Source organism: Pantherophis guttatus, chromosome 4, assembly GCF_059756535.1.
Source record: "Pantherophis guttatus breed Tessera chromosome 4, ASM5975653v1, whole genome shotgun sequence".
NCBI classification, from domain to species: Eukaryota; Metazoa; Chordata; class Lepidosauria; order Squamata; family Colubridae; genus Pantherophis; species Pantherophis guttatus.
The window spans coordinates 19,021,518-19,041,525 of record NC_142066.1 but is presented as its reverse complement, the minus strand read 5'-3'; the positions used below and the strand labels follow the sequence as shown (position 1 = coordinate 19,041,525).

The window sequence follows — 20,008 nt, the reverse complement described above, 5'->3', positions numbered from 1 at the left end:
CTTTCCTAAGAATAATGTGTGCAGAGCCCAGTATACAATATAGTCAATAAAATTAACATTAAAATCAGAATAATTTAAAAATAAAATGTTTAGAAAAATGCTGCATTATCTCTCATGCTGTCATAGACCTATTGCAACTTTAATATCTGTGTCGCTATATATATATATAAAGCTACTGCCTTGTATGTCACTTTGATGTGATGATATGAGGGATGAATGTAGACTCCCCAAACTGCAAAAACAGAACAAAAATGCCCTAAATGGTGAAAGTAAACAATTAAGCTTCATTCAAGGGATCTGGTATAAATATCAGTTTTATTTTTTTATTAATTGCTCCTTCTTATTCAAATCAGGTCTCAGAATAATGATATAGCACTTGGGGGAAAAGATGCAGCCCAGTAATCCAGCTGCTGAAGCCAAAATGGAGAAGATCTCCACAGCAACCACATATTTCCCCTTGGTGCTCAAGTAGGTGGGAACAAATGTCACCCAGACACTGCAAAAGACCAACATGCTGAAGGTGATGAATTTGGCTTCATTGAAGCTGTCAGGTAAATTCCTAGCCAAGAAGGCCACCGTGAAAGTGACAGCAGTCAAGAGCCCCATAAAGCCAAGTACTGTATAAAACATTGTGGTTGAACCTTCATTACATTCCAGGACAATTTCTTCAACTATGGAGTGCATGTCTGAATCTGGAAATGGGGGAGAAATTGCCAACCACACTACACAGATGGTGAACTGAGCCATGAAGACAGATAGGACTATCGTGTTGGCCATCCTTCTCCCCACCCATTTCCTCATTTTGGAGCCTGGCTTGGTAGCCATGAAAGCAAGAACTACTATAGTTGTTTTACCCAAAATACAAGAGAGGGCAATAGAGAAAGTGATGCCAAAAGTACTTTGTCTCAAGAGACATTTCACTTGATCAGGTTGCCCAATGAAGAGGAGTGTGCAAAGGAAGGAGAGCAGGAGAGCAATGAGAAGAATGTAGGTGAGGTTTCTGTTGTTGGCTTTGACAATGGGAGTGTCCTGGTGTTTAATGAAGATTCCCAACACCATAGCTGAGATGACAGAAAAGGAAACTGAAATCATTACCAAAGAAATACCCAATGGCTCTTGGAAACTCAAATAAGTTACAGTTTTTGGAAGGCAATTATCTCGACCTTTGTTTGGATGTTGATCCTCTGGACATGGGAAACAATCATCTAAGTCTGGGGAAAAAGAACAAATAAAACTGTTTCACAGAACCATTATAGGATTTAAGAATGAAAAAGTAATAACACTAGATTTAACAAGATTTTGGGAGTTCATACTATTTTTCTCAAAATAATTTAAAATGAAATTCTTTATATAATGCGGTGTTCAGTTTCAATATTCTTTAAGTTACACAGTTATCTCAAAACATTTATATGACACTTACTCTCCAGCTGATAGTTGAAATGGCAGGAAAAAATGTTGCACAGATTGAATTTGATGGAGAATGACCTTACAATAATATATATAATAAAAAGACTTCTGGAATTTTTTTTAAAAGGCATAGGTTACCTGCCAAATGTCTATAAGCAGTAAGAAGAAAAATCCAAGGTGCTGTTTCAAAAAAGAAACTGGATTTTCATGTTTTTCCTTGAAGACATTTTGCTTCTCATCTGAGAACCTTCTTCAGTTCTGAGTGAAGCAAGTCAGTCAGAATTGAAGAAGCTTCTTGGTTGAGAAGTAAAATGTCTTCAAGGAAAAAAGGGACTTCACTTTTCTTTTGAAAAGGCAACCTTGGGACAAAAAGCACTTTGGAAGATTGAGAATCTCCATACATATTAAATATCCCTTTGAATTAGAAACAAGTAGTTGACGTTTTTCATTACTAATCTATACCATGTATCAGATAGCTCAAGATTTTCAGTCGCCATAATACTGATGAAAAATTCAACCACATTTATATTTATTAAATTATTGATATATTAAATATATTTCTTTGCTTACCCATTTGGTCAGCTATCTTCCCTTCTGGACATTGTCTACAGTCGTAGCAGCAGGATAATTTGCCTTCTATTTTTACCTTGCTGTAGCCAAAGGGACATTTCTCATTACAGATGGAAAGGGGCAAAGTCTGTTCATAAATAAAATCAGAATTCTTTCACATGAAGGACTTATAGGTTGGGAGTGTTCACTTCATCAGGTATATATACCAAAATTTTTCACATCCTTATCAAAACTTAGTGTCCCATTTCCCCATTTACTTTTGTTTTAAATTCATCAAAACAATCCTTTAATTCATTTCTTTCTCAAACCTCAGTAACTAAAAGAGGTATGAACATCAACTCCCTGAATGCTGCAGCTGCCAGAAAAGCCAATGCAGTCATAGTCTGCATTAACAAAGGGATAGAATCAAGATCATGTGAAGTGTTAATGCCACTTTATAATGTCTCAGAAAGACCACACTTGGAATATTGCATCCAGCTTTGGTTGCCACAATATAAAAAGATGTCAAGAGTATAGAAAGAGTGCAGAGAAGAGCAACAAAGATCATTAGGGGATTGGTGGCTAAAATATCCGAAGAACAGTTGCAGAAATTGGGTGTGTCTAGTTCAATGAAAAGAAGAACTAGGGGTGACATGATAGCAGTCTTCCAATATCTTAGGGCCTGCCACAAAGAAGAGGGAGTCAACCAATTCTCCAAAACACTGAAGGCAGGATAAGATGCAATGGATGGAAACTAATCAAGGAGTCTGAGTTTGAGTTGATTTAGATTTATATACCACCCTACTCCCGAAGGACTCAGGGCAGTGAACAGCCATAGATAAAACAGATACAATATAAAATTTAAAAAACAATTTAAAAAAAAATATTTTTAAAAAATATTAAATAAATTTGGCCCACACTAATTAAAAACACCCCTATTTTAAAAAAACAAATTCTAATTAAAATTAAACAATTAAAAAGAGTTAGGCCAGCCCCGCTTGTTGGAATAAAAAAATCTTGAGGGCACAGAGGACAGTGCGTAAATCCGGGATCTTCCGTATCTCTGGGGGGAGCTCATTCCAAAGGGCAGGTGCCCCCACAGAGAAGGCTCTCCCCCTGGGGGCTGCCAGTCGACACTATTTGGCCAATGGCACCTTGAGGAGCCCCTCTCTGTGAGAGCGTACTGGCTGGTGAGAGGCTACCGGTGGCAGAAGGCGGTCTTGTAAGTACCGAGGTCCTGAGCCATGGAGCGCTCTAAAGGTGGTAACCAATACCTTGAAGTGCACCTGGAAGACCACCGGGAGCCAGTGCAGCTCGCGCAGGAGAGGTGTTATGTGGGAACGCCATGTCGCTCCCATAACCACCTGCGCGGCTGCATCCTGGACCAGTTGGAGCCTCTGGGTGCTCCTCAAGGGGAGCCCTATGTAGGGAGCATTACAGTAGTCCAGGCGGGAAGTGACGAGGGCATGAGTGACCATGCATAAGGAGTCCCGATCCAGAAAGGGACGCAACTGGCGTATCAGGCGAACCCGATAGAAAGTCCCCCTGGCCACAGCCGTCAAATGTTCTTCTAAGGACAGCCATGTATCCAGGAGGACACCCAAGTTGCGAGCCCTCTCCATGGGGGCCAACGACTCGCCCGCAATAGTCATTGATGGCACCAACTGGTTATATAGGGACGCCGGAAACCACAGTCACTCGATCTTGGATGGGTTGAGCCTGAGTCTGTTTCTCCCCATCCCGATCCGCACAGCCTCCAGGCACTGGGATATACTTCAAGGTCATCATTGGGGTGGCCCGGGGTGGAGATGTACAGCTGAGTGTCATCAGCGTACTGATGGTACTTCACCCCGAAACCATGGATGATCTCACCCAGTGGCTTCATATAAATGTTGAATAGAAGGGGCGAGAGGACCAACCCTTGTGGCACCCCACACACAAGGCACCTCAGGGTCGACCTCTGCCCCCCTGACAACACAGACTGCGACCGGTCAGAGATAAAGGAGGAGAACCACCGCAATATGGTGCCCCCCCAACTCTTCCAACCGGTGCAGTATGATACCATGGTCAATGGTATCAAAAGCCACTGAGAGGTCTAATAGGACCAGGACAGAGGAACAACCCCTGTCCCGAGCCCTCCAGAGATCATCAACCAACGTGACCAATGCCGTTTCCGTGCTGTACCCAGCCTGAAACCCGGCTGGAACGGATCTAGATAAACCATTTCATCCAGGTACTGGGGAAGCTGTCACACCACCACAACTCTCAACAACCTTCGCCACGAAGCGAAGGTTGGAGACTGGACGATAATTTACTAACACTGCCGGGTCCAGGGAAGGCTTCTTACAGAGAGGCTTCACCATCGCCTCTTTCAAGGCAGCAGAAAAGTCATCCTCACTCAATGAAGCATTAATAATCCCCTGGAGCCAGCCTCGTGTAACCTCCCGAGAAGCCAGCACCAACCAGGAGGGATACGGGTCCAAGTAGAGGACCAACCTAGAAATAAGGAGAAATTTCCTGACAGTTAGAACAATTAATCGGTGGAATAGCTTGCCTCCAGAAATTCTGGGTCCTCCAACACGGGGAGATTTTAAAGAAGGGATTGGACAACCATTTGTCTGAAATGGTAGGGTTTCCTGAGTAGGGAGTGTTGGACTAGAATACCTCCAAAGTTAATCTGTTATTTCCCCAACCATCATGCTGAAGTTGGGAGTTGAAATTCACATCTCATATACTTGCTGGGTTGGAGAAACACTTGCTTAACTGCTCCTTTTTTTCTAATGTAGTTAAAGACACCTGACTACTTCAGATGTGCTACTCAATTGTCTGTTATATGCTCAACAAGGGCTCGATACATAGAAATATTGCTTCACAAAAATGATATATTAGGACTCAAACAAACAAAATAATTCTATTTCCTTCAGGGCCCAAATATGTATGTAGTCACTTGAACTGTTAAGTTTATAGTCAGGCTTCTCCAACAAAGGACATCTTATATATTACACATTGAGGTTGTATGTAAAAGTAATTAATTAAGTTAACTGCCTACTGTTATCCAAATAGCGCAGTCTTGGAACGTGCTGGAATTTCTAGCATGTATACACTATTGAAACCGCAATGTCTACACTGGCTTGGCCATGTCTTGAGAATGGCTGATGGTCAGATTTTGAAAGATCTCCTGTATAGAGAACTAGTGCAGGGAAAGCGCCTTGGAGGAAAACCACAGCTGCGATATAAGGATATCTGCAAGAGGGATCTAAAGGCCTTGGGAATGAACATTAATGACTCGGAAACTGTGACCTCTGATCGTTCAGCTTGGAGGCTAAAGATGCAGCATGGCCTTCTCCAATTCAAAGAGACTTGAAGACTTGTTCGGCAGGCTGAGGCAAAGAGGCAGTCCCGGAACCAGCAAAATCTGGTGGCAGGGCAGGCGACAGAATGTATTTGGCCTCAGTGTGGAAGGGATTGCCACTCTTGAATTGGCCTTTTTAGTCACACCAGATGCACAATACCATAGTCTTTTGAGACTGAAGGTTGCCAATGACTGTTGTCCATCTCTAGGATTCCTTTCATTATACTGTATACCTTTGCATTCTGTTTTACCATATCCCATTTTATCTTACTGTTTTAACTTATCTAATTTTATTGTATTTTTCTATGTCTGAGGCTCATTTTAGTAATGTAACCCACTGAGTAATTAGTAGAGATTACAAGTGTGCTATGTACTGGGATGATGTTGCACTGGAGTCTGGAACTAATTAAATGCTGTAGGCATTTAGACTTTAAGCCACCTACACTATATATACTTCAGTAGTTTATGTACCTCAAACAAAAAAAGTGAGGTTGTTAAATCCAAGTTTGATTGTGATTGTAATTTAATCATTTACTTCTGTGGATCAATGAATACATGATTTCCAAAAAAAAGTGAAAGATAAGACACACCTTGTTAAATATGAGGGGCCAAGCAGCATCGTTGGCAGAAATGGTGAGGAGCTTTTTTGGGGGAGCCAGGGGGTCGATCTTTCCAATTTGGACTTTCAGAAAGGACTTGTTTGGAAATGTGACCCAATTAAAAACATCAAACCCAGTTTCCAATTCTCCATTGGGACCAAAAGAAACCTGTTCTCCAGCACTGTTGTTAAAAGAGACTTGCTGCAAAAAATGATGAAGCTGAATAAAAAAACAAAAAACAAAAAACAAAGAAATATAAATATTAACTGAAGATACTTTACATAGCATTTCATACATAAAATATAGTTCATATGTTAGGGGGTTTTTTCAAACTTTTTCAAAAGGTTATGTTTATTTTCAAATTGCATCCAGTTTTGCATAAATGACCTTCATTGTTTAGATTATTCAGATAACATTTGAAAAAGATAATAGGTTTTTAAACTTTTTTAGTTTCTGCGTAAGAGAATACCATGAACATTCAAAACTATCTGTAAAGGGAGGGAGGTGAACAGTTATGAATTATGAAATATAAAGAAATAAAGACACTTTCAAAAGGAAAAGAGGGGGAAAAAACTATAAGCCAACATTTTTACATAATTACATGATATTACATGATTCCTGATTTGTATTCATAAACATTACCTGCCATGATGATTGAAGCTTCCATCTTCTCTCATCAATTTTTTGATCCGCTTTGAATTTGGAGGCATGCAAGGTCCTCAGAGCATATGCTACAGAATAGACTGCATTGTAAATACTGTAACTATGTCCACCAATGGTGGTCTCAAAGACAGAATTAGGAAGAGTCTCCAGCTTCTCTTCCCCAGTGCAGATCCTTTCTGCATTCTCGTCTGTAATATTGCAGGAGAATGCACATTCAAATGCATCTTTCCAGAAATCCCTAATAAACCCATCGTCTTTTTCAAAATTTGGATTTTTCTTCTTCATATATTGTTGGAATCCTGTTAGCTCCTTTGAGTGAAGTGCAAAGGAAATTGCACCATGGAGAAAATCAATGGGCAATGGTCTTTGCATTAGAATAGAGGTGAACTCCATTTGAGCTGTCATGATCCAAACTTTGGCTTTTCTCTCCTTTGGAATATCATCAGAATCTAAAACAGAGTGCATCATCCTCAATGTCACTATGCTTGTAATTTCAGCATTAAAGATCACTGCAATGACTGTACTCCACATGATCACTTTATATATTTTATCTGCCTTCTCCACCATTTCAGCAGCTTCACTACCATACATCATTTGGGGTAGACATTCTATAAAGTCAAAGCAGATTCCTTTCTCTGAAAACATGGAAAGACTCTTTTGAACAAACCTCTCCCTGTCTTCCTCAAACAGAGAAATCATCCCAACCCAGGTCCATCCAAAATGTAACAGTAAGTGTAGCACTCCTTTAAGTTGGTGGATCTCATCAGGGAACATCCATTTGACAAAAATTCCTGCCTGGTCATTATTCATCAAAGGAGCTGATCCATATGTGATCTAATTGGGGAAATATGGACATAGGAAGAAAGGAGACAGACTTTTAAAGGAATTTTAAAAAATTAAAGGAAGAATGCATTTTTTCTTAAACTTAATACAATACTTGGATTTGAGTCAGATACAGAAAGAGGCTTAATAGAATAGAATGGAATGGAATGGAATGGAATAGCATAGAATAGAATAGAATAGAATAGAATAGAATAGAATAGAATAGAATAGAATAGAATAGAATAGAATAGAATAGAATAGAATAGAATAGAATAACAGAGTTGGAAAGGACCTTGGAGGTCTTCTAGTCCAAACCCCTGCTTAGGCAGGAAACCCTACATCACTTCAGACAAATGGTTATCCAACATCTTCTTAAAAATTTCCAGTGTTGGAGCATTCACAACTTCTGCAGGCAAGTTGTTCCACTTATTGATTGCTCTAACTGTCAGGAAATTTTTCCTTAGTTTTAGGCTGCTTCTCTCCTTGATTAGTTTCCACCCATTGCTTCTTTTTCTACCCTCAGGTGATTTGGAGAATAGTTAGATTCCCTCTTCTTTGTGACAACCCCTGAGATATTGGATATTGCCATCATGTCTCATCTCGTCCTTCTTTTCATTAAACTAGGCATACCAGTTCCTGCAACTGTTCTTCATGTGTTTTAGCCTCCAGTCCCCTAATCATCTTTTTTGCTCTTCTCTGCACTCTTTCTAGAGTCTCAATATCCTTTTTACATTGTGCCAACTAAAACTGAATGCAATATTCCAAGTGTGGCCTTACCAAGACATTATAAAGCGGTATTAACACTTCACATGATCTTGATTCTATCCCTCTGTTTATGCAGCCCAGAACTGTAAGAGTTATACAGTAAGGGTTATGGATGTTTAATTCTGGTCATGAAGCAAAGAAGTGACTGGCCTTTGGTGATATGCTTGTCATTATATTGCCTCTGGAATCTTTCTCATAGGAGTTATCATGAGGACCCAACATCTGAAAATCGCAACTAGCTCATGAACTTTCCATCTTGCTCCACATTTCTTCTCACCTGGGGAAATTTGTAGTTGCACAGAGTGGTTGCCATGTTGAGACAGGTTTTAGTCTGGGGTCCTCCAATGATAGCTACCGTATTGGTCTGGTCATTACACTTGTAGTTGGGGATAAATTTATCTTTTGTAGATAAAAATTCCATTGTTAACAGAGAAGTAGTGTATTCCTCAAGATAATTGGTAGCGATGTGGAAACCAAGGCTAACGTTGGGTAAAATCCCAGAATGTTCGTTGATCTCCTTTACAGCAAATGCCAAAGCCAAAGCATGTTGATAATTTTGAGTGAGGAACCTTCAATGAGAGTTACATACAAATGGCATCAAATGTTGCTGCTTCAGATTCAGACAGTTGATATTTTTAATGTTATGGATCTAGTGCTTATGCATTTTGATTTAAGGAATCAGTGATGAGGAAGGGAGATAAGCTAACATTGTACTGAGAAAACATTTGTAGCCTGCTTTCTTCTGTATTTTAGATTCTTCTTCTGGCGAACTGTCAAATTCATTGTAAAATCTCTCTTCCAGGATCAACTTAGATCTCAAAGTAACATTGAATTTCAGTTCTATCTATATTTTGTCTGTGATTTTTAACAGTGGGAAGTCAGTTCAATTTTTCAACACTACTGTAGACTTGAAAAGTCTGAAAAAAAATTGTCAAATGCACTTAGGGATTTCCTGCTTCTTTTCTGAGTGAGATGAAACAGGAGGAAAAAAAAAAATCAGGATTAACCTGAAGGCATGTTCAACCCTGGATTTTTTTACTTTTAACAGAGGACTTTATTGAAGGAAGGAAGTCTCCTGAAGAAAAATTCATATAATTTATAAGTCAAATCAATTTGTCTCAATTTGAATTTCTGTATTAAAGGAGGTATTTCTATGAGTTCTGTAATTAAAAATGGCTATATACGGACATTGGAAGTTGATTACTGACTAACTAGCAACTGATATGGTTCAGTAGAAAAATACTACAGGTGGTATCGCAGGAAAGAGAGGCAGGAGGAGAAGCAGCAGCAGGAGGATACTTACAGATATTGATCAAGCACTTCATGAGAGGGAAAGCTTTGAAATGTGATCTCATTTGAAAGAAAGAAGACCTGATAAATAATTGCAGCAATGATTAAGTCTCCAGGCTGATAATACTTGTGAACAATTGAGAGAGGACTACTGAGTTTGCAGTTGTAAGCAGAAGAGATTAATATTATGTTAGGAAAAAAGAATAAAATTAATGTTCTGAATATAACCAACTCACTATAACATATGGCCATTGTACAGTAGATATTAAACAGTACTTCCTATTTTATCATTCAGATGAGGAGTTGGGTTGGCCGCCCATTGATGTTACCTACAGTTAAGCCATTCTCTGGAATTAAGACAAGGAAATATCAGTTCAAACACAAATCCTTCCCCCCCCCCACCCCTACATGTAGTTCTGTATTTCTGAGCAGAGATTAATGCAATGTAATGTTTTAATCTAGAGACACAGTTTTGTCAGTGTCTGTTCGAATGCCCTTGTGGCGTGGAGAAGAAGGGACAATGACTATACTTAATGAGTAATCAATAATATTACTTGCAGTACTTTGAAAAACACCAGAGAGAAACATGTTTATTATGTCTCAGTAGAACTTCTGCATTGTTATGAATTTTTGAAACTAAGACATTAAGTAGAAAATGGGAGAGTGAAAGGTCATATATACAGAAGAAAAAAATAGAGAAAACAATTGTGGAAATATATTTATTGAACTCATTTTTCTTACTCTTAACAACATGATAGCATGATACTATTAATAATATATGGTCTATCATGATACTACTACTATTACCCATTACTTGCCCCATCTCCTGGCCACTAGCATGTTCCAAAGCATGCAAATATGAGCATATTAATAGGTACCATTTCAGTGGGAATGTAACTGCATTCTGTGTGCCTTTGGTATATAGCCATACTGGCCACATGACCATGCAAATATCTTTGGACAATGCTGGAGCCCTTGACCAAGTAAAGGAGATGAGCACCGTGCCCTAGAGTTGGACATGACTGACAGGGAAACCTTAACCTTTGCCTTACATGATAAGTAGTGATATAAAAATCACTTAAGTTCTAAAAGGAAGTATAGCAAGATAGAACAAATAGTAAATGGAGTTCAGGAATGGGGATTGAACCTGTTAGGTTCTCCCAAAAAGCAGATGAGCATTTTCAAAGTGGTCTTTCCACTATCTCTTGTTTTCCAAGTCCTGCAGTAATGAGGAGAACACTGTGGTACTACACCTGGCATGCTAGCTATGATCACTCCATTAGGCCACATTACTCATTTCCCTAGCTTTCCCTCACTCATCGGTTTTCCACGTAAGTCCTAAATTATGTAAAGGGAACACAGTTAAACAAATGTGTTGAATGCTTTATAGATTTATTTATTGAGGAAAATGATCCAGAGTTACATACTTTTGTGTGGCATATGTATGTGAACCTTTGCTTTCAATAAGTGGGATGCCCCTACCCCACCCCACTGGCATCAATGGTTGACAATAAATGTGAATAGTTGTTCTTCATATCCATGAAATGTTGTTCATATTATTTGATCATTGATTGTATTGTAGACATTAACTGTTCTGCTATACCCGTAATGGCAAACCTATGGCACGCGTGCCACAGTTGGCACATGGAGCCTTCTCTGAGGGCACACAAGCCGACGGCCAGATTAGCTCCACTGCGCATGCCCGTGCGCTTCCTGCCAGCCAGCTGATTTTTGGGTCTCTGCTTGTGTGGGGTGGGGTTGCATGTGCTTATGCAAGGGTGGGGGTCACACGTGCATGCACATGCACATGGGGGTGCAGCACCCCCACATGCCCCATTTTTGGTCCCAGGAGGCTTCAGGGAGGCCTGCTAGCACCAAAAGAGGGGTCACGCATGCATGAGCAGGGGGCAGGGGAGTGGGGGGGGATCATGCACGCATGTGCAGGGCGGGACCTGCGGGGGGAGGCATTGCATTATGGGTGTTGGCACATGCGCACACACGCAAAAACAGGTTTGCCATCACTGTGCTATACCTTTACTAGCTATAAACAGAACACTGTTTCTTTGTTTTTCATGTTCTCAGTGTCAGACAGTGTGATTTTCTGATTGAAGTGACTGGTGCAAGCTCATCTCAATTCACCAATGCCAAAGATTTCAATTTAAAGTTGTTTCCCTGTGTTGAGCTTTCCCGTGTTCATGTTTCTTCTGCTCTTCATTAATACTGTAATTCTGTGTTTGCAATTTTAGATTTTCTTTTTCTTTTTGTACATATGTTCTGTACAACATCTGTGCCTACAAATCTTGAAATATTTAGTCTAATTATAAACACCATGAATCCTTGAAAGATCTTCAGCTCTTCCTCAGTAGCGTGTTGAATGCCATCTGACCCAAGGGGTTCATAATCTACATTATATTGTCAATTTTATATACCGTATTTTTTCAGACTATAAGATGCTCCGGACTATAAGATGCACATAGCTTTTGGGGAGGAAAACAAGAGGAAAAAAATCTGTCTCAGGCTTCCAGCAATTTGCCTCCTTGCAGCAAACAGCAAACAGCCTGGTCAGCTTCAGCACAGCCTGATTTAGCATGAGCAGTTGATTTGCGGTTGGATCAGCCTCCCAGAATACCAACAATCAGCTGTTCCAGGCTACAGGGATCATCGCCACCTATCGCTGCCTCTGTGCCCCCCATTTTTTGTCCTCCACATGCTCCATTTTTGGCCTGTTCCAGGTGGTGGGGATCGCTGCTGCCTATCACTGGTGAATGGGACACGTGTAAAACAGGATGTGTGGAGGCCAAAAATGGGGCACATGGAGGCAGCGATAGGTAGCGATGATCCCCGCAGCCTGGAACTGCTGATTGTCAGTATTCCAGGAGGCCGATCCAACTGCCAATCAGCTGTTTATGCTAAATCAGGTTGTGCTGAAGCTGACCAGGCTGTTTGCTGTTTACTGTAAGGAGGCAAATTGCTGGGAGGCAGAACTGAAGGGTGGGGGCCAGCAGGTGGGGGCCGACGGGTGGGTGGGGCTTTGGCAATATTCACTGTATAAGAAGCACAGACATTTCCACACTCTTTTTTTGGGAGGGAAGTGTGTCTTATAGTCCAAAAAATACAGTATTTTTCCATATGGCTTTCTTGGTGAAAAATATAGGAGTGTTTCATTATTGCCTTTTCCCTTGCTGTATTAATTGAGTCCTTTGCTACTGTCCATATAGTGGTATATGGATAAACCATGGTCTGTATATAAGGAGCATGATGGCTCACATGGTTAGGATGCTGGGTATGAGGTTAGCAAGCCCACCTTTGAGTCCCAAGTGCTGCCATGGGATGGGTTGAGATCCCATCCTGTACTCCAGCTTCTGCCAGGGACATGAAAGGAGCCTCTAACTGGGCATCCTCTGGGCAATGGTGATATCTCAGGCTAATCCTTTCAACCCGGAAATATCACGGTACTTCTGACATAAATGCAACACAATCTGCTTCTGGCATCTTCCTCTATTTTTTTTTTAAATTAAGGTTTTATAAGTTAAACAAAAACAGAAAACAAAAATACATACAAACATGGATACATTAAGACAATACAAAAGAAAAAACAGACCAACACTAACTCAGTCCATTGACTGACTTCTGAAAGCTGTTGCATCAGTGGTTATTTTCTATTTTGTCTATTTTTATCTATACATATCTATTTTAGATGTTTACTTATTTAGACATGTATACATATCCAAGGTTTCTTTTTTATGAAAATATCAACTACATTTATATAACTTTCTAGAAATCCTTCTAGGTATTTATCTACACCATCATTCTATCTTGCCTCTTACATCATTGTCTGTGTTTCTTGGTTAGATTGACAAAATGTATTATTTGTTGGTCCTATCTTTCCCTCTAACCAGGAGTACCACCTTTGCCAGACTAAATAGTAATCGGCATCGTCTTTCTCTTGCAATTCTTTTGTAAGTCTGCCCATTTCTGCACATTCCGTTATTTTCGCAATTATTTTTTCTTCTGTTGGTAGAAGTTCAGATTTCCAGTTTTGAGCGTACGCTATACATGCCACTGTTAAGATGTGAATAATAAGATACTTCATCTCTTTGTTATATTGTGGTGTGGTCATTCCAAATAAGAAAAACTCTGGTTTCATTTCGACCTTCTGTTTAGTTATTTCTTTAATCATTTTCCTGATTTCCTGCCAATAATGTTGCGCCCTTCTGCAAGACCACCAAATATGATAATATGACCCCTTTTGTGACTTGCATTTCCAGCACATTGGAGACATATTTGGGAACATTTTAGCCAGATGTGCCGGTGGGAGGTGCCATCTGTAGAACATCTTGTAAAGGTTTTCTTTATATGGTATCAATAGTGTCAGCTTGTAGTTTTCTGTCCATAACTTGTCCCATTTATCCAATTCTATGCTGTGCCCTATATTTCTTGCCCAGGTTATCATATTTTCTTTCACCGTTTCCTCCTCTAATTTATATTTTATTAAGTATCTGTAAATTTTAGTTATCATTTTCTCGTCCGTACTTTTTAATATTTTATCCAATTCATTTGGTTCTGTTTGAAATCCGTATTGTGTCCTGTCTGCTATGTATCTTGACTCTATTTGGAGATAAGGCCACCATTCAATAACTATACCCCGGTTTTCCAATTCTTGTCTCGTATATAAGTTCCCTTCACTGTTCAGTAATTCTTGGTAGTTCCTCATCTTTTCTATTTCTATGGTGTTTGGGTAGATTAAAGCTTCCATAGTCAATAGCCATCATGGGATTTTGTTGTAGTGTTGTTTTCTGATTTCTTGCCACGTTTTGTATAGTGAGCCTCTAATAATGTGTTGCTGGAAGTAGCTATGTTTCTTATCTGTGCCTTCCCACAAAAAGGCATGCCAGCCTCAATTCAAATCAAATCCCTCTAAATATAGCATTCTCCTGTTTTTTAAATCTATCCATTCTCTAATCCAGTTTAGCGACGCTGCTTTGTAGTATAGCTTCCAATCCGGTAGACCAAGTCCTCCCTTTTCCTGGGCATCCTGTAAACATTTTATTTTGATTCTGGCCTTCTTTCCTTGCCAGATGTATTTCATTACTATCTTATTAAGGTTCTGAAAGAAATCTTTTCCTGGGCTAATTGGTATCACTTGGAAGAAATAAAGTAATCTTGGTAATATGTTCATTTTTACTGATGCTATTCTACTCAGGAATGACAGCTGTAATTTATTCCATATTTCCAGATCTTTTTTAATTTGTTTCATCAGTTTAATATAGTTATCTTCTCTAATTGTTGTTGCTTTTGTAGTAGCCAAATTCCCAAGTATTTTACTTTCTTTGCAACTTGTATTCCTAATTCTTCTTCCAATTTTGTCTCTTGTGTCTTAGTTAAGTTTTTAGTCAGAACTTTAGTTTTTTGTCTGTTAATTTTAAGTCCCACCACTTTGCCAAATTCTTCTATCTTCGCTAATAGTTTAATTCCTGATGTTTCTGGTTGTTCCACTATAAACACAATGTCATCGGCGAAGGCTTGTAATTTGTATTCCTCCTTCCATATCCTCAGTTCCTTTATTTCTTCTTCCTTCCTTACTTTATTTAGTAAGACTTCCAGTGCTATTATAAACAGTAGGAGTGATAGTGGGCATTCTTGCGGCATCTTCCTCTATTGATGCCCCCCCCATACATGTTTGCTTTAGTTGGGCAGCTGCAATGACCTGTTGGTGATATACTGTATACTCACGGCACACACTCACAATATTCTTGTTCACCCCTCTCAGAAGCACCCACTACTACCACAATGAGGCAGCATGGTAGGATTTAAGGAGGGACAATTATTTTAATACATTTGCTACATGATCTGCATTGCTTACTAGTGTCACACTATTAAGCCATGTCTCCTTTATAGGAAGCCCTTCTTCTGCATTACAGGTGCCCCTGGGGTAGTATCAATCCAGAGGCACATTGTGCTCCTGTCAATTTGTAAAGCATTCCTGGCCTGCTCTCGAGTTGCCATAGGCAAGAGGGAGGGGGAACTGATGGAGCAGTATGGCAGCCACAACCAGAAGCACATTCCATGCATACCTTTCTCAAGGCTGCATCCTAGGTTACCAGAGCCAGCTGGAGAGGTGTGAACTCTACAGCCCATGAAAATGCTCCATTGGAGAATGTGATTTATGACACACCCTGGGAGGAGGAAGGAAACAGGGTCATAGCTGGGAAGTAAATTATGTGGAGCAGAGCTGACTTCACTTGGGTACATGCTGACATGTTGCTCCTAACAAATAACTGCATTTCTTTTAAAACTTGGCTCGAGACTCATGATTAGGGCATCTGTCAGAACCCTGACAGCTCCACTATTGGAAGCCTTTAGATCAGAGGTATCAAACTCAATTTCATTGATGGCTGCATTAGAGTTGTGTTGACCTGGGTGGTGGTGGCCAGTGGGGTGGCCAGCATGCTGTCACTCATGCCAAGAGGCACATGTCATGGCCCAAGTGCTCTGCCAGTGAAAACAGGTTCCCAAGCACCATTTTCAGCTGCAATGGCCTCCTACAAGCTTCTGCCATTGAAAACGGAGCTTGGGGGGACGGCCCTCATGAATTCCATTTTTGCTGGCAGAGGTACTGTGGGCTGGTCCTTTGCTGTTTCCAGGGTGACCCCACGGGCCAGATCTAACTATCCTGTGGGCCAGCTCTGGCTCCTGGGCCTTGAGTTTGACACCCCTGCTTTAGATGGTCTTTAAAAACATATTTTACCCTCCCAGAATTTCTTTGGCCCAGAATTTCTGGGCCAAAGTCAAAAAGTGGCTAGAGGAGATAACACAGAAATCAATAAAGGGAGAACCAGAGCAATTCTTACTAGGGATTCCCATAGAAAATTACACAAAGGAAATACAATATTTAACATTACACATACTAACAGCAGCCCGCATAGTCTATGCGCAAAATTGGAAGAAGGAAAATTCACCAAAAGAGGAAGATTTAATTAAAAAAAATTTAGAGTGTGCAGAGATGGACAAACTAACAAAAGAACCCAAGGAGAAAGAGGATACAGAATATTATAAAGTGTGGTGTAGATGGTATGAATGGTTGGAGAATAGGAAAAATGAGAAAGAGGAATAAAGGAGAGAGAGAGAAAATGTTAAAGATCAAGGTAAAATGTAGATAAAATAAGGGAAGATAGATAACAATGTGGAGTAAGATAAAGTTAAAATATGTGTAAATAGTAAGAAAGGACCACTTCGAAAGAGCTGTTAAAAAAAAGTGTATGTATATAAATGTTGTACAGTATGTTTGTGTCTTGTTTTAATGTGTTTACAATAAAAAACTTCAAAAAAAAAACATAATTTACCCTCAAGGTGCACAATAGGTCAGTGATGTGCCCTTGTGTTTAGTACTGTTTGGTTTGGTTCAAAATGTTTTCCTTCTCGTCACATGAGTTGCCATTTAGGTTGTTGTGGTTTAGATATTATACTGGGTTTAATGGTATGCTGCCAAAAGTAAGTTTTGGATGAGCCTAATTAATCCAAGGAAGGAAGGAAGGAAGGAAGGAAGGAAGGAAGGAAGGAAGGAAGGAAGGAAGGAAGGAAGGAAGGAAGGAAGGAGGAAGGAAGGCAGGGTTTTCCAACTCAACAAAAAAAGTTTAAAAAATTGTAAAGGAATTGGATGCTGAATCAGGTGGAGCCAATTCTGGTAGAGGAGATATTGGTAAAAGAAGGATTGAGCACAACAGTAAGAAAGACCAGGCTAGAGTCTGCAGAATAAAGGTGGCGGGGAGTCCAGACCTATTTTCCCAATGGTTCCCTTATGGTGGAGATACCTATCTAAAGTTGGTGACTAAATAATTCTAAGCACCCTTTGTCCTCCTTCCTTGCCACATTATCCAGAACCGAGGCACCAGCCCATCCTATGTTTTTCAGTAAAGATATACACACAACAAACATTGAATAAAAATATATTTAAATAAAAATATATTTTATTTAAGAGATTATTTCCATGGCCACTGCTGGTAAAGTTGAAAAGCATTCAAGAAGTCATTTCTGTATGATTGCCTATCTTTCTTTGATATCACAAAAATATATCAAGTACAGCATATCATTATATTCTTTAGAAATAGAGAAGTTGTTATTACCTATAGGGAAAAGTATTCCAGGGAATGAATAAAGTATAAAAGACTACAAAGCCCATGATCCATTGGGTCATCATTTCAAAGATATTTCCTTATCTAGAAAGAGAAACAGAATTACCATAGGTGAGTAAAAAAAATTGTGAGCATGGAAGCGACTTCCGAATTCCTGTTGGCTTCCCTATTGAATTTCCTCATGGATAGGGAACTGGAAGGAAAAATCCTTCCTTCCTTCTGTCAACTCGCAAAGCATCCCTGACCTGCTCTCTAGTTGCCTTAGGCAAGGGGGATGAGAAAACGAACTCTGCACTGTGTTGAGGCAGCAAGTCAGTCAAAACAAAAGCACATTCCAGCCATATCTCTCTCAAGGCCATCTCTGCAGTTACTCACAGTGGCCGGAGGGGAATGATCTCTACAACCTGCGAAATTGCTTCGTTGGAGAATGTGACTGATGACACACCTTGGGGGGAGCGGGAAAACAGGGTCAGAGCTGGAATGTAAATTACATGGGGTCAGAGTTGGCTTCACTTGGAATGTGCTGACATGAAGCGCCTAATAAATAACTTGGCTCGAGACTCATGATTTAATTAGGGCATCGGTTGGAACCCTGACACCTACCTTCCTTCCTTCCTTCCTTCCTTCCTTCCTTCCTTCCTTCCTTCCTTCCTTTCTTTCTTTCTTTCTTTCTTTCTTCCTTTCTTCCTTCCTCCCTCCCTCCCTCCCTCCCTCTCTCCCTCCCTCCCTCCCTCTCACGCTCCAATTCCCGATAGCTCCCACAATTTTTTTTTCTTGTGATTTCTGGAAAAAAGTCAATGGGAAAGCTAGCAGGAAATTGCAAGTCCAAAACCAGGAGGCAGGATATGATGGGTGATAGGTAGGGAGAGGGAGAAGGGAGGGTGGGGAAAGTATGAGAAGTGGTGAGCATTGAAAATGGTTCATAGGGATATGGCATAGGTCAGGAATGGTGTTCAGGGGTACATAAAAGTTGCAACATGATTCAGGGAGGGCCCAGTCAGGAAGACTGTTTGGGGCTGCACAGGGGTGCATGAGATGTGCCAAATGGGTCACAGAGGGCACATGGTGGGCCAGTGCAAATTGTGAAGGATATGTGGGGGATATGGTGCAAGTCAAGAAAATAGTGTGAAGAACATTTCATTCCCATGGGAGCAATGGGTTCTAGCCAGAGGTAGTATTCAGCTGGTTCTGTCTGGTTCAGGCAAACCAGTAGGTGGCGACTGTGGGAGGCTTTGCCCACCCACCTGGACATAATGTGTGAGCAAAGAGCATGCGCAGAAGGCCATGCACATTCACAGAAGAGTGTGCTCACATTTGTGAACCGGTAGGGAAGGTAAGTGAATCCCACCTCTGGTTCTAGCATTGTGTAAGTTAACCCATTTGAGGTACCTTCTTAAAACAATTGTTCCCCAATTATGAACCACTCCTCCCAATTGAAGGTTACATACAAACAGACATGAGAGCTTTGTACTATATAGATAGCCACACATAAATGAAGAAATAGGGTTAGAAAAAATATATTCTTTGGCTGTCGGAAGTGAAAATGAGTTTCTAAAATGGCAACAATAGGTAGAGGCTCATATAGCATTACAGTTAAATAATAGAATAAATGTCTTCTGGAAAAAAAAAACAAGGCTTTGACTCAGTAATAAAGCAACAATCAAATGGATGAAGATCTAACTTCTAGAGGCAGTGCATTTCATAATTGAGATGAGACCAGGGGTGGCCTTCAAAAATTTTAGCAAGGGGTTCTCTGCCAGTTGCTGGGTGGGCATGGCCATGGTGAGTGTGACCTAGTCAGCCACTGCACCATGGTGAGGGGGAGCATTTTTGCCCTCCCCAGGCTCTGGGGGCTTTTCTCAAGCCTCCAGGAGGGTGAAAACAGCCTCCCCAGGCTCTGGAGGCCTTCGAGTAGGCCTGTTTTTCACCCTCCCCAAGCCTCCATGTGCACCCTGCACTTACCGGCATCAAAAATGGGCCACATGGGGACTCCTGGGAGGGGTGGGGGGGAGGGGAGGGGCCAGCCAGGAGTGGGATTTGGAGGTTCTCTGAACTGCACAGAAACATAGCTAGAGATTCTCCCAAACCCCTGCGAACCCCCAGCAGCCCACCCCTGGATGAGACTCTCAATGCCCTAATCAAATGGGTTTCCACACAGTTGCAACCCAACAGTCTTCAGGGTAGAAAAGTCAGAAGCCATATGAGAATTAAATAGGTAGGCTTGATAGTAGTCTGGTAATAGACAAGGCCATCTACCAGGCCTCTCTCATTGGTATGAGAGAATGTGATCCTTAGATTCTGTGGATGTATTATGGCTTTGAATTTATATAACTGTATTCCATAATAGAGTCTAGACAAGATGAAATTGGTCATGATAGATACAAACCCAATTGCTTCTACTGGGAAAAAGCATTTAATATTGGCTGAAA

At 40.5% G+C, this 20,008-nt stretch overlaps 2 protein-coding genes across 2 annotated transcripts; both read right to left on the bottom strand.

Moving 5' to 3' along the window:
• Positions 1-296: 296 nt before the first annotated feature.
• LOC148113839 (vomeronasal type-2 receptor 26-like) lies at positions 297-2,025 on the bottom strand. Its single transcript, XM_087894459.1, has 2 exons — positions 1,978-2,025; positions 297-1,211 (listed from the first exon to the last, which is right to left on the bottom strand). Exons 1-2 carry the CDS (start codon positions 1,979-1,981, stop codon positions 316-318), a joined length of 900 nt encoding a protein of 299 aa, XP_087750585.1. The 5' UTR covers positions 1,982-2,025; the 3' UTR covers positions 297-315.
• A 286-nt stretch (positions 2,026-2,311) lies between these two features.
• On the bottom strand, positions 2,312-13,594 carry LOC117673029 (vomeronasal type-2 receptor 116-like). The gene is made up of 5 exons (XM_087893445.1): positions 13,353-13,594; positions 8,435-8,726; positions 6,550-7,404; positions 5,899-6,126; positions 2,312-2,332 (listed from the first exon to the last, which is right to left on the bottom strand). Exons 1-5 carry the CDS (start codon positions 13,592-13,594, stop codon positions 2,312-2,314), a joined length of 1,638 nt encoding a protein of 545 aa, XP_087749571.1.
• Positions 13,595-20,008: the final 6,414 nt, after the last annotated feature.

Excerpts from the sequence above, each read along its gene's own strand:
- LOC117673029 (XM_087893445.1), bottom strand. The coding sequence starts at position 13,594 with ATGAAACCAGAGTTTTTCTTATTTGGAATGACCACACCACAATATAAC. Across the intron at positions 6,127-6,549 it reads AGCTTCAATCATCATGGCAG|CTTCATCATTTTTTGCAGCA; the intron begins GTAATGTTTATG and ends TTTTTTATTCAG. Across the intron at positions 2,333-5,898 it reads GGCCCCTCATATTTAACAAG|CTGCAGCATTCAGGGAGTTG; the intron begins GTGTGTCTTATC and ends CTTTTCTGGCAG.